This window comes from Prionailurus viverrinus, chromosome A1 (genome assembly GCF_022837055.1).
Source record: "Prionailurus viverrinus isolate Anna chromosome A1, UM_Priviv_1.0, whole genome shotgun sequence".
NCBI lineage: Eukaryota > Metazoa > Chordata > Mammalia > Carnivora > Felidae > Prionailurus > Prionailurus viverrinus.
The window spans coordinates 158245508-158260222 of NC_062561.1; the positions used below are offsets into that span (position 1 = coordinate 158245508).

At 37.3% G+C, this 14715-nt stretch overlaps 1 protein-coding gene across 2 annotated transcripts in view; it reads left to right on the forward strand.

The window, feature by feature from the left end:
• Nucleotides 1-14441, forward strand: part of ARSK (arylsulfatase family member K) — a 45924-nt gene extending 31483 nt beyond the window's left edge. For both annotated transcript variants that reach the window (XM_047857704.1, XM_047857705.1), the window contains exons 6-8: nt 3412-3636; nt 11945-12169; nt 13931-14441. In XM_047857704.1, the coding sequence (XP_047713660.1) occupies nt 3412-3636; nt 11945-12169; nt 13931-14232 (752 nt within the window). In that variant the 3' untranslated portion in view covers nt 14233-14441. The remainder of the gene's footprint in view (nt 1-3411; nt 3637-11944; nt 12170-13930) is intronic.
• Nucleotides 14442-14715: the final 274 nt, after the last annotated feature.

Genomic DNA, 14715 nt, shown 5'->3' on the forward strand with positions numbered 1-14715 from the left:
TAATTGTAAGACAGCTTAGGTTCTAAGTGGCCCTAAGTATTTAGTCACAGATTCTTGTGACTTCTCCCAGGAGCTTGTAATAACTTCGAAACAAAACCATTCTTCCCAGGCCCTTTAGAGCAAGGTTTAACTAAACCTGACATCAGTTTCCCATCAGTGTATTCTGGTCCAGAATCATATGGAGTTTCCTTCCCTAGCTCATTTCAAGACCCTACCTGTTTCCATAAGATGCCTATCAAGAAAGTGTTTTGCCTACTCATTTGTAGAGTTACTTGATGGCCATTTCTAATTTAGATTGGAGAACCCTTGGTTTAAAAAAAAAATATTTTTCTAACAAGTTATTTTTCATATTTTGCTATACTGTGGAGTGGAGCAGAATTGCTTTAGTGAAATGCGGGAAGCACCTCTTCTGTACAAAGTATACTTTGAGAGTGAAGGAGTGGCTGTTTCTTAAAAAGCATTCATTGGGCAAAAATAAAAATTAAAAAAAAGCATTCGTTGGGAAAAAATAGAAAAGTATAAAACAGAAAGCAAAAAAGATATGGGTAAATTATTTATATATAGTGAGTATAATATGATTTAAAAGTCCTAAGGATCTTCCAAGTACTCAATCTTAAATGTAAATGAGATTTTAAGTAAATTTCTTTCATCCTCACATTTTCTGATGTTTATGAATATTGACCCATTTGCACCCTGGAAATTGCTTCTTAAAGTTTGCAGCTATCCATTCATCTGTATCTACTAAGGTGAAATACTTTATATATATAATGTCACTGCAGGGAGTGTGGGAATACCTCTTGAAGTCTCTTCAGAGAAAAAAAATGCAGCAGCAGCTGACTTCTAGTTACAAAGTTTATGGAATATGGTGTATCTTGTTAAATCCACAAAAAACACTAAGCTCTTGGGACACCTGGGTGGCTCAGTCAGTTAAGCCACTGACTCCTGATTTCGGTTCAGGTCATTATCTCACAGTTCGTGAGTTCCAGCCCTGTGTCAGGCCCTGCCCTGACAGCTCAGAGCCTACTTGAGATTCTCACTCTTCCTCTCTCTCTGCCCCTCCCCCACATGTGCTCATGTTTTCTCTCTCAAAATAAATAAATAAACTTAAAACAAAAAACACTAAGCTCTTTTTCCACCTCAGGGCCTTTATATTTGCTTTTCACCTTTGCCTGGAATACTTTTCCATTTGTTTAAAAAAAATTTTTTTTTTAATGTTTATTTATTTTTGAGACAGAGAGACAGAACATGAGTAGGGGAGGGGGCAGGGAGAGAGGAGACACAGAATCCAAAGCAGGCTCCAGGTGCTGAGCTGTCAGCACAGAGCCCAATGTGGGGCTCAAATTCACGAACCTCAAGATCATGACCTAAGCCAAAGTTGGACGCTTAACCGACTGAGCCACCCAGGTGCCCCTCCATTTGTTTTTTACATGGCTGGCTATTCTCAGTCTTAAGTTCTCAGTTCAAGTATCACCTCCTCAGGGATGTCTTCCCCACCACCGTAAGTTAGTATACCAGCCCCACCATCCTGCTTACTCTATACCTTATCATCCTGATTGTTTATATAATCTTTAAATTTTTTTTTTAATTTTTTTTCAACGTTTTTTATTTATTTTTGGGACAGAGAGAGACAGAGCATGAACGGGGAGGGGCAGAGAGAGAGGGAGACACAGAATCGGAAACAGGCTCCAGGCTCTGAGCCATCAGCCCAGAGCCCGACGCGGGGCTCGAACTCACGGACCGCGAGATCGTGACCTGGCTGAAGTCTGACGCTTAACCGACTGCGCCACCCAGGCGCCCCTATATAATCTTTAATTATTAAGTTTATTTACTTGTTTACATCTGCTTCCCTTGAACAATGAGAGCCTCATGAGGGCCGTGACTTCAGTCTTATTCAGAATTGCAACATCCATGCCTAGCTTTGTATCCATGATGCCTGGCACATAGTAAGAACTCAGGAAACATTTACTGAATGAGGATAAACATCATTTATAACCTGTTGTTGTAACTACAGTTGTATACAAGTTGTTGGGGCCTTGGAGGAAAGCAATTCAGTCTACCTGGAGGAGGAGGGAATGTTTCACCAGGAAGATAATACTTGAATTAGGTCATAAAAGAAGAATGGGAATCTGCCAAGTAGCTGGCAGGAGAAAAGGCATTCAACACAGATGAAGGCAGAGTGTGTGCAAGAAAGTCTTAACTAATTATTATTAGTTCAGGGAATTCTAAGTAATTTAGGACTATAAAAGGTAAAGGCTTAGGGGTAGCTGAAGGTGCTGAGCTTGCTCGGGAATTACACAATGGAAAGTTTTGAAAAAGTTTTAAGGTGAGGTGTGACATGATCAGATATTTTAGAAAGATAGCCACCAGAGTGGTACAAGGTGTGGGGGGGGGGGGGAGGGGGGATGGGGGCAAAGGAGACCAATTAGGAAGCCATCACAGTTGTCCAGTTGAAAGATCCTGATGGTCTGTATTCGGTAAATAACTCCATAGAGCAGTGGGTCTCAGTTCTGACTGGACTTCAAAATCACCTGTGGATTTTGTTTTTAATAATACAGACCCCTGTAGGCCAGATTCAGGAACTGTCAAAAGCAGGAGGATTCCTCCCTGGACTATGCCTTACTGCAATTCTCTTAATTACAATGAAGAGGAGAGGGGGCACCTGGGTGGCTCAGTCGGTTAAGCATCTGACTTTGGTTCAGGTCATGATTTCATGGTTCGTTGAGTTTGAGTCCCACATCCGGTGAGCTTGAGCCCTGCTTCTCTTTCTCTTTCTCTCTCTTTCTCTTTCTCTCTTTCTCTTTTTCTCTTTCTCCCCCTCCCTTCCTCTACCCCTTGTGGGATTCTCTCTCTCTCTCTCTCTCTCTCTCTCTCTCTCAAAAAACAGTGATCTATGATTAAGAGGACACTAATAGACAGGGACTAGTCACAGGAATTGTACTGTCCAGTTATTCCCTATCCAAGAATATGCTAAGTCTGACCTGCAAATTGGGGATTTCGAGAAAGGGTAGCAGGGAGGAGTTCTGATTTCCCACTGGGCAGAAATTGTGGAGTGGCGGTAATATCAGTCCTTTCATTGTCTGAGACATGTGTGGTGCTGACATCTAGAGTTGTTTCTCTTTTTTCATTCAAGTCACTAAGGGGGAAAAAAATTGCCCAATCTCTGACAGAAACATAGAAAGCAAGCCAGCATAATCTCCAGATAAAGAATCTTATTCTATTGGTTCTATATTTTCTCCTTCCTCTCTCTAGTCTGTCATCTGAGGAGCAGGAACATGAAACTTGGCATAACTTACTAGATGACACTCAGATGTTAAGAATTATCCTAACAAACTCCTGCAAGTTAGGGTTGTTATAAACTTACTGTGATAAGACACAAACTAAAAGCTAACTAAGACTTGATTTGTATTGTAGGAGAAATTATTTTAGCTCTTCACCAGTTAGACCTTCTTCAGAAAACTATTGTCATATACACCTCAGACCACGGAGAACTGGCCATGGAACATCGTCAGTTTTATAAAATGAGTATGTATGAAGCTAGTGCTCATGTTCCACTGTTGATAATGGGACCAAGAATTAAGGCCAACCTACAAGTATCAAATGTGGTTTCTCTTGTGGATATTTACCCTACTATGCTTGGTAAGTAACATAATTCTGTAAATATTTATTTGTAATGATATTGGAAAATGATTAAGCAAAAATACAGGCTTTGCTGACTTGTTCATAACCTTGAGCAATTTTAAGTGAGTCAAATCCACATCTAAAAAATGAGGATAATACTCCTCAGGATCCTGTAACCTTCATACTCTACAGTTATTTTTCCCTTCAAAAGATTCACAATCAGGACATGACTATACAGTAGGCACCAAAGATATTCAGGTTCATAACTTTATAGATATGATTTGTGTATCATTTGATTCTCTACCACTACCTCTCAAAAGTATAAGCATTTCCCTTCTGGATTATTTCATCCACTTTGAAACTACTAATTTTGTACAGTATTATAGAAAAGTCTCTTAATTCTAATGTATGCACATATTTCTCCTCAGAATCTTTAGATTTTTCTGTGCTATGTGCTTTACTAGCTTCTTAATGTCTATAAGCATAATGATAGGTCAAGAACAGCAACATTTGGATAGAGGTAGTTAACAGTTTTTGTGAAGATAACAGAACAACACCATCATCAAATTCAGAGGAAATTATATAGAACTGTTAGTCTCTTCTAATTTAGCAGAGTACTTTAAATTAAATAACATTTAAATACTGAAATTCTTCTGTTCTAAGGCACCATCAATTGCAAAAAGTACCATCTATTTATAAATAGATTTTGGTGAAAGAAAAAGATAACACAACATATGTTTAATATGTATATATCAAAATGTGAAAGAAACATATATCTGAAAAGCAAAGACAGAAGAAAAGTTCTTTTTTTCTCCTTCCTTCTGGTACAGAGTATTTCCCTTCATTTAAGTAAACGCTACTCCAGGGTCTTAAATTTCTTTACAGTTGTTTTCATCGTTTTCTTTTCTCTTTTATTTCACATCACTTCTTGTATCTGAACACACTTCTTTGTTGTCCTTTTGTCTGGTGATATTTTTAATCTCTTCAGTTTCTTAGTTGTCATTTGCTGGCTCCCCTTTATCCCAAAGCAATTATCACACTTAGTCATATCTCTGCCACTTTCTTGCTCTATCAGTTTTCAGGCAACCCTTATTACTTGCTCATTTCTGTTTTGATAATAAATGTATGTATGATTATGTATATTTGTGTCTTTTTATCATCTTTATAGTTTTGTGAATATGTGCTTCTTGATGGTGACATCTTTATAGTTTCCTCCTCTAGTTTTCTCTCCTGCAGAGGTCTCCCCACCCCACTTCCAAATTTGCCTTCTCTGTTTTCTTGAGGTACAGTGATCAAAAGTCCAAATGATTATGAAAGGTTGGGATGATTCATTATCAATGTTCCCTCAATATGTTTCATAGTGATATTTGACATTTTGTTTGTCTTTTGGACTCTAGCAGTTCAATAGACCATTATGCATAGGAAACTATCTGCAGTGAGTCTTAATCTATGCTTAGTCACTCTATCATCCAATATATTAGTTGGTTAATATGCTTTGCTTAATTCAATTTTCTTTAAACATTCTTTTACATTTGCCTACAGCACAAATTTTCTACTTTATAATTTTGATACACCATTATTACTACCTGCCATTTCATGCATCATAGAAGTTAAAAGTCATCTGCAAGATTTCACAATGTATTTACCTAACAGATTATATAAGAAAACACTAAATAAAGTTGGTTAGAATGAGGGAATTTATTACCCACTTAGAGGAACACCTGCCTATCCCTGGCTACTTTGTATTGCATGACAATAAGCATTTCCAAAACCAAACATTCCCGGAAACTCCTTGCATTCATTCCTTCCCTACTCTTCTGGAAATTATGTAAGTTCTCTCTGATTGCAAGCTTTTTCCCTACTATTTGTCAGTTAGTACAGTTTTTTAAAACTTACTGTTCTGTGTAGATTTTTACTTATTTTTATCTTTTACTGATTCTTCGTGATAGACTCCCTCTGAATCACATTTCCCTACAGAATATATTTTATTAACAGCATTTAGATCATGTGTTGATTAGACCTGCCCAACTAGAGTAAAGGAAGTGAAGGCAAAAATCAGTGTCTAATTCTAAAGTGGAAATTAACATCTTAAGGCTTAGCACAGTTTATAATATGTGTCATTAAAATATTTTTATTATCAAAAGGGAAAATTTACATTTATGTGGTTGAGACAGGAAGGAGAATATCTGTGTATGTGTCTTTTTATATAAAACACTGAAACATCCTACGGACTGGATGTTAGCCAGAGATAAGGTAGAAAGAGAATGAAGCATAGATGTACAGGAAGAATCTTATGTTGGAGCCAGGAAACAACATGGCAACATTAGCATTTATCTAAGATTAACCTTTTTACAAATGATAAAAGGTTAATATTTATAGAGCCCTTACAAATCTATAGGAAAAAGAGAAATACCCTACTAAAAAATTGACGAAAAGATATAAACAAACAACTCACAATAGAAGATAGACAAATGGCCAAGATACTTTAAAGATTCAAGCTTGGTAGAAAAATATTAAAATGAAAAGATATCAATTTTCTTTCACATATAGAGTTTGCAAAGTTTAAAAAGAATTAAAAAATCTTATTTTGGAAATAGGCCTTCTCTTATTCTGCTTTTGGGAGTATAAACTGGCACAGATTTTCTGGAGGCAATGTGGCATTATGTTCCAAATTACTCAGAGATGTGCATACTTTTTGACCTAAAAATTCCAATTTTAGAAAATAACCTATAACTATATACAAAGATTTATCGGGGCACCTGGGTGGTTCACTTGGTTAATCAATCGACTCTTGGTTTCAGCTCAGATCATGATCTCACAGTCATGGGATGAAGCCCCATGGGGGGGTTCCAGTGGCAGCACAGAGCCTGCTTGGGATTCTCTCTCCCTCTCTCTCTGCCCCTCCTCCACTCATGTAGATGCTCTCTCTCCCAAAATAAATAAATATCAAAAAATAGTAAAATAAAATTGGTCAGGGCTAGAGGAGTTTAAAGCTACCTCAGTGAGAATTAACTTAAAAATTAGATTTGTGGGGAGAGTAAATTCTATTTCACCTCTGCTTAATAAATAATATACACAAATTGGAATAACGTATCTACAAGTCACTTCTTGTTTTGTGATTTTGCTAACCAATTAGGAGTTTACAATAGATACAAGACAATCTATTCTTAGGATTCGAAAAGCCCTCACTTTATTAGCTTAACCATAGGTGTATTATCTTGCATGAATCTAAATTACACACAGAGTATGGGATTAAATTTTTAGAGCAAAGCCTCAAGCCAGACATCCTCTTCCCTTCCAGTCTATTGGATCTCATAAATATCATATCAAAGTTGGTGATTCAAAAAACCTCAAATAGGATATTCAATAGGAAAAACCAGCTGGGTTGCCTGTTTTAATAAACCTACCTTACTATGAAGAGGCTGTTCAAATTTAAGAGGCTACAATGCTTTTATTAAAAAGTCTGAATATACAAATAGTTTTTAAAAGGTATTTAATGACACCTGAAGCTAATATTGCACTCTATGTTAACTAGCTGGAATTTAAATTAAAACTTGGAAAAATATAAAAGAGTTACTTTAAAAGAGTTTTTTTTCTTTTCTATAAAATGATATTTTATGATAAAGTGGGTATTCTTGGTGTGTTTATCTTAGTAGGTGCTTTGTGGTATACTCTCATATTATCATTTTCTAATACTGGCAGAAAAGTGCCATTTTTATGGACAAGAAGTCTTTATACTATTAAAGTTGATACCATTTCAGAGACTATTCTTTAAAAATTACTTCCCCAATATTTTCTTCTCTAATAACCTAGTACCAACACTTTTGGCTCAGTCAGAAATGAAAGTAAATTAAAATTGTTTTAACTTTAAACTTATTTTCATGTGAATTTTTTTTCTTTTAAAAGTTGATCTTTTTTGTAAAACACCTGCCTTCCTCTCATATGAAAGATAAACCCATGTTTTTTGGATTGTGAAAATATAATTATATAAAAATGCGGTTGTGTTTGAAAGAATACTTAATTGCTAAGGATTCAAACTGCAAACCCGTCCTTGTTACAAGATCTTAATGGAGGGTTGGGAGAAGCATTCTACACAGACTTTTTTTTTTTTTTTTTTTTTTTACCTAAAAAATATTGCAAAGTTGAATAACTACAGTAAAGTAAGACTTGTGTTGTAGTCCTGAAGAATCCAGAGATCTTGGAGTCAGACTGCCTAAATTCAAATCCCTCCTTCAGTGTTGGCCTGGGGCAAGTTACTTAACATCTGTGGTCTACAGTTTTCTTATCAATAAAATGTAAATAATAGTGGGTAATGCATAGCTCAGAACAATGACTGGAACACTGTAAACAATTAAATGTTAGACATTATCATCATTAGTATTTTTTATTCCTAGGTATGCCCTCAAAAATGTACATGGTTGGCATCATTGCCATACCAGTCTAAAACTTTATCTACTCATATGGTCAGGAAGAAATATATCGGGGCGCCTGGGCGGCTCAGTCGGTTAAACATCCAACTCTTGGGGCGCCTGGGTGGCGCAGTCGGTTAAGCGTCCGACTTCAGCCAGGTCACGATCTCGCGGTCTGTGAGTTCGAGCCCCGCATCGGGCTCTGGGCTGATGGCTCAGAGCCTGGAGCCTGTTTCCGATTCTGTGTCTCCTTCTCTCTCTGCCCCTCCCCTGTTCATGCTCTGTCTCTCTCTGTCCCAAAAATAAATAAAAACGTTGAAAAAAAAAAAAATTAAAAAAAACATCCAACTCTTGATTTCCGCTCAGGTCATAATCTCATGGTCATGGGATCGAGCCCCTCATCCAGCTCCATGCTCAGTGCAGAGCCTGCTTGGGATTCTCTCTCTCCTCCTCTCTTTGCCCCTCCTACATTCAAGTGTGCGTGCTCTCTCTCTCAAAATAAATAAATAAACTTAAAAAAAATATATAATCTTATCTCTCTTCAGGAGACCATTATATATATATATATATCCAGGTCTGCATTTTTCCCCATTTATTTATTATTTTAATTTTAAGACACTTTATTAAGAATTCTGCAGTTACTTTTAATCTTTCTTACGCTACCAAGAAAGATGAAACTTACTAAAATGTAATCAGAATGACAGATTTGCTAGAAGAAAAAAAATTACGAAAAATAGTTTTAAGCAAAGATCAAAGAGCTTTTGGAAATGCAGTTTAAACTAAAGTGCTTTTGAGGAAACCATTAATATATGAGAAGTGAATACCCAGTTTCCTGAGGCACAGAAAAGTAAATAAATATGTATTTATTAAATACGGTGGATATTTGATATGGCTTTTATTCTTCACCAGTTTACAAAGGTATATTATACTACTACTAATAGATTGGAAATAATTCGCCATTCTCTCTTTCCTGGACTCCTACAGTAGCTTCCCGATGCCTACCTACCTCCTGCTCATACCACCTTCAGTCATTTCACCACGCAGTAGTCACCGTCAGACATGTCATGCTTCTACTCAGAATTCTCTACTGGCTTCCCATTTCACACAGAGTGAAAATTCAAAATCTCTTATTGCGCTTGAGATTCTAACATGATATCTTCCCTCTCCTAACTCCTCTTTTACAATTTCATCCATCACTTAGACTCTGCTGCAGCCATTCAGGGCTCCTTGGTGTCTGGGGAATGAACTAAGCAGGTTCCTGCCTCAGGGTCTATACATATGCTATTCCCTGGGGGGTTGCTCTACCACCCTCATCCCCCACCCCACCCCCACCCCCAGATATCTTTAGGACTCAGCCTAGCCCTTCCTCAGGGTTTAAATGGCACTTCCTCAGAGAGGCTTCCCTGAACACACTATATAAAATAGCACCTGAACACATACTCGACATCCTTCTCTGTCTCCTTTCCTCTGCTTTCTTCTTCTTCATTGCACCTAGCACCATCTGACATGTTTATTTGTCTCACCATGTTAGAAGGTAAGCTCCAGGAGAGCTAACTGCTTTGTCCTCTGTTGTTTCCTTACACCTGGAATAGCACCTAGTTTATCGAATGAATTTTAAAAATATTTAAATGCACTCTTATCCCAGTTTACTACTGACTTCTCATAAACATAGGAGACCCATGTAAATTTTCTTAGTCTTACGAGCTTCTTTGGGAGAATTCAGCCTGGAATAAATCTGAAATAAAGTATTTCTTCTTTTTTTTTTTTAAATTTGAGAGCGAGAGCGTGCGCATGTGCACGCATGCGTGCGCACACACACACACATGCATGCTTGCATCAGCGGAGGGGCAGAGAGAGAGAGAGGGAGAGAATCCCAAGCAGGCTCCACACTTAGCACAGAGCCCAATGTGGGGCTTGATCTCACGACCATGAGATCATGACCTGAGCTGAAATCAAGAGTCAGACGCTCAACCAACTGAGCCACCCACTGAGCACCCCTGAAACAAGGTATTTCTAAGTATCAAAGGTTATTAAAATGCTGAATACAGGGACTTCATGGGCCTAGGTATATGCCAATTGGTCCTTGCTTTCCAATCATCTTCCAAGTCCTCTTCTGTTGCCACCCAACGGCTGCCATGCAGACCAGCCTGACCCAGCCTGTTCCCTCGATACTTGGGTTCCTTACGGTAAGACCTCACAGTAGTAGCCTACTGTCTTGTAGCTCAAGTGAGTTTTATCTCAGGCTGTTCCTTTTTCTCATGCACATCCTCCTTAATGTCTTTGTTCCTTTTGTTTTTAACCAGTTATCTCTGATCTTTCTTTTTCTTTCTTACTTTCTTCCTCAAAAAAAAAAAAATCCATAATTATGATTGGTTGGCAGAAGATCAGTACTTATAAAATGCCCCTCCCAAGGAAATGGAGGATACAGATTTTTAAATTCCATCATATGTAAAACATGCACCTTCAGAAAATTTATAGAGGTTTTTGTCTACTTCCTTATTCTCCTTTAATTAACCTATTTTTCCTCAAATACTTACAGTCAAGTTAATTTTCCTAATCAATTTTGCTTAACTCCTAGAATTGCAGATATATTACTTCCTATTTTTTATTGAAAATATTTAATTATACTTAAAAACTATGGAACATGGAAACTAGAAAAGGGGTGGAGAGGCAAGTACAAATCATTTTGGAACTGTCCCAAGTACCAGCCATAATTAATGGTAATTTTTCTATAGGAAAAAGACAGTTTGAGTTCCAAATACCTTAAGAGAAAGAGAGACACACAGAGCATGAGTGAGGGAGGGGCAGAGAGAGAATGAGACACAGAATCTGAAGAAGGCTCCAGGCTCTGAGCTGTCAGCACAGAGCCCAACACGGGGCTCGAACTCACCGACTATGAGATCATGACCTGAACCAAAGTTGGACGCTCAACTGACTGAGCCACCCAGATGCCCCAAAAAGACTTCTTTTTACACTAGACATCTCTCATGCCTTATATATTTATATTTGATAAGGGAAAAATAAGTTATTTTTTCCTAAATCAGTATAATCCAGGATTTCCAACATATGTTCTGCAAAATACTAGCCCCTGAAGATGCTACTTGAGAGTAAAATATTATGTCATCAAATAACTTTGAGACACATGGCATGCCACTATTAAAGGTTTATGAGAGGGGTGCCTGGGTGGCTTAGTCTGTTAAGCGTCCGACTTCGGCTCAGGTCATGATCTCACAGTCCATGAGTTTGAGCCCCGCGTCGGGCTCTGTGCTGACAGCTCAGAGCCTGGAGCCTGTTTCAGATTCTGTGTCTCCCTCTCTCTCTGCCCCTCCCCTATTCATGCTCTGTCTCTCTCTGTCTCAAAAATAAATAAACGTTAAAAAAAATTTTAAAAAAAAAGGTTTATGAGATACATCAGCAATACATTTACATCTACAAAAAATTTACCTATTTGATTTTAATCCTTGTTTGTAAACATGTATGACTTCTGAGCCCCTTTTTCATATAGGTCTTATTAATATCTGGTAGAACAAATGTGAGAAGCAACTGTGATCATTTATCATTCGGAAATAAATGACTGATTAAATAATATATGTTGAGGATTTCCTATCAGGCACTGTTCTCAGAATTTTACATAAGTATCACATTTACACCTAATATAAGCCTTTGAAGTACAAGTGTGATTATTATTCCCCTTTTACAAATGAGGAAATTGAGTTTTGGAGTGGTTAATATCATGCCCAAGGTCACATGGGTAGTGAAGTAAGCATTTACTTCAAATAGACCTACGCAGTCTATTTACAAAATCCATATATGGTCTCTTGTCTCTGCAATCTTTGATGATGTCATATGTGAATGTTTCAACTAATAACTAGTAAAAGAAAAGTTATTTTAAAATATTGTGTTATTTTGTTACATAGATATTGCTGGAGTTCCTCTGCCTCAGAACCTGAGTGGATACTCGTTGTTGCCATTATCATCAGAAACGTTTAAGAATGAACATGAATTCAGAAACCTACATCCACCCTGGATTCTAAGTGAATTCCATGGATGCAATGTGAATGCTTCCACCTACATGCTTCGGACTAACCAGTGGAAGTATATAGCATACTCTGATGGTACTTCAGTACTGCCTCAACTCTTTGGTAAATCTGTTGATATGTTTTTGTAAGTGTGGTATTATATGTAATGAGTTGACCTATACAGTGTTGTTCAAGAGATCTAGTAATCTTTAGTTAAATGCATAAATCTCTGCTGCTTTTTGTGGCAGGACAGTCTACAAATGGTTGCCCATTTGAGGTGAAGCTTCTTTGTAAGTCATCTGAATTCCATAGCAAGTGCCCTAAAACTTCTGATCTGAGTTTCAAGATTGAAACCACTGTTTTCTCTGATCAAGGTGTCTTCTCATATTCATGCTTATCTGTCTCAAACAGTGGTCATCACCTTCTCATTATACCATGGTTTCAGCTATTCTGGAGAAATAACCCTTATATGTTGTGGAGCCTGACATTCTACATCTATCATTTAATGTTTGCCTCAACTCTACAAGATGACACCATTATCCTTATTTTGTAGAGAAGACTAGGGGTTAAATGGACTCAGATACCAATGAAAAATCTCATAGCTAAGTGGCAGGGCTGGGATTTTAACCCAGGTCTAAGTTTCAAAATCCATGCTCCTTCCACTCCACAAAGATGCCTGCTAGCTTCACTACTCTATGAATTAATCTTAAAACAACATTATTAAATTAAGGCTTTACTCACCCTTTGCCCCCTTTTCACACAAAATACACCATTATTAATATTCTTTTCTCCCTAAGTTTCCTTTCCAGTTATAAATGTCAAAATTATTAATTCCAAATAATTCTTCAGGGACCAAACTGATTGGCCTATGCCTCTCCCCATAACTGTAAGAGCAGGAGATTCTCGGCTTCAAAAGGAAGTCCTTAAATTTTTATCCTGATGAGTCTTGGGCATGTCTTGCTCATTCATTGGCCATGTTGTGCAAAAAGCAGATGTAACAGTCAAGGATCAGTGAGTGAGCCTGCCTTTCCTATATTCTCGGGTTTATTGACTACTTTCCCTGACCAAAGAGGTGTCATCTGAAGTCACCTAACAAAGTCACAAATGTCATTAGGGCTCTTCTGGCAAATGCACTCAAATAGGCCCAGAGAGGTTTTTTCCTCAACATGTAATGTTCATTTATTATCTCAAGTAAATTGTCATAAGATCTTTGACTTAGTATTTTTCCAATTAGATCGGCATCCCAGTTATGTCTTCCTTTTACCTAGGTAAAAAGGATGTTTGTGTTCTGAAAATATTTATCATTATTTTCTTGATGGTAGCAGTTAAGATACATCATTATTTCCATGGCTATTTGCTCCGTGGACAGTATTGACAAATCTAACTTTCAAAAATCGGAGCACAAGAGATGCTAAAATATATAGAAAACTAGGAGTAAGTGAAGTTGGGAAAAATAGGCCGTGACCATATAAAGAATTCTTATATCTGGCAAGTTTGGGACTGCTGAAATGGGACAATATAAGCATTACTATTTTTTTTTTTCTATGTATGTCAAAGTAAGCAAGGCATGAAAACCAGGAAGAATTAGGGCTAAGCCAGCTTACTAGTGATAAGAGTTTGACTTATTTCTGCCATCCAGGAATGGATAAGAAAAAGATTGGGACAGTAGGATGGTGGTAGGAAGATAATCTGGACATGCATTTAGAGGAGTGTTTAACTTTTGGTATATTATTTTACCATTAATACTATCTTTCATCTTATACTAAAAGGAAATGAAAATAAAAATAAATTCAAATACATTATCTGTCATAGAGTAATGACATTCTAAAAAATGTTTCTGAAGCAGATAAATATTTTGACCGGTATTTAATTTTTTTCTTTCAGATCTTTCCTCGGATCCAGATGAACTAACAAATATTGCTACAAAATTTCCAGAGATTACTTATTCTTTGGATCAAAAACTTCGTTCCATTATCAACTACCCTAAGGTTTCTGCTTCTGTCCACCAATACAACAAAGAACAGTTTCTCAAGTGGAGACGAAGTGTAGGGCAAAACTATTCAAATGTTATAGGGAACCTCAGGTGGCATCAGGACTGGCTGAAAAAACCAAGGAAGTATGAAAGTGCAATTGATCAGTGGCTTAACACCCACTCTAATCCAAAAAAAAATCTGAACATGGGTTAGAAAATAATGTTCTAGAGCAACATACGGAGATATGCTAAGAGATCGTGATTAATTTTTATGTCTGTTCTAATACTTACTGATTTTTGGTTACTTTTAAAGAATGTATTCTATTTTAGGGGCACCTGGGTGGCTCAGTCGGCTAAGCATCCGACTTTGGCTCAGGTCGTGATCTCGCGATCTGTGGATTCAAGCCCCACATCAAGGCTCTGTGCTGACAGCTCGGAGCCTGGAGCCTGCTTCGGATTCTGTGTCTCCCTCTCTCTCCCCTCCCCCTCTCATGTGCATGCTCGCTCTCTCTCTCTCTCTCTCTCTCTCTCTCTCTCTCAAAAATAAATAAACATTAAAAAAATTTTAAGAATGCATTCTATTTTAAAATAAAATACTAACCATTATAGAATTATATATTTTCAAAAATGATTACTATCCAGACTTCATTCTTAACAACTTTTAACAACTTAATGGAGGTATTAAAAAGATGGAAGC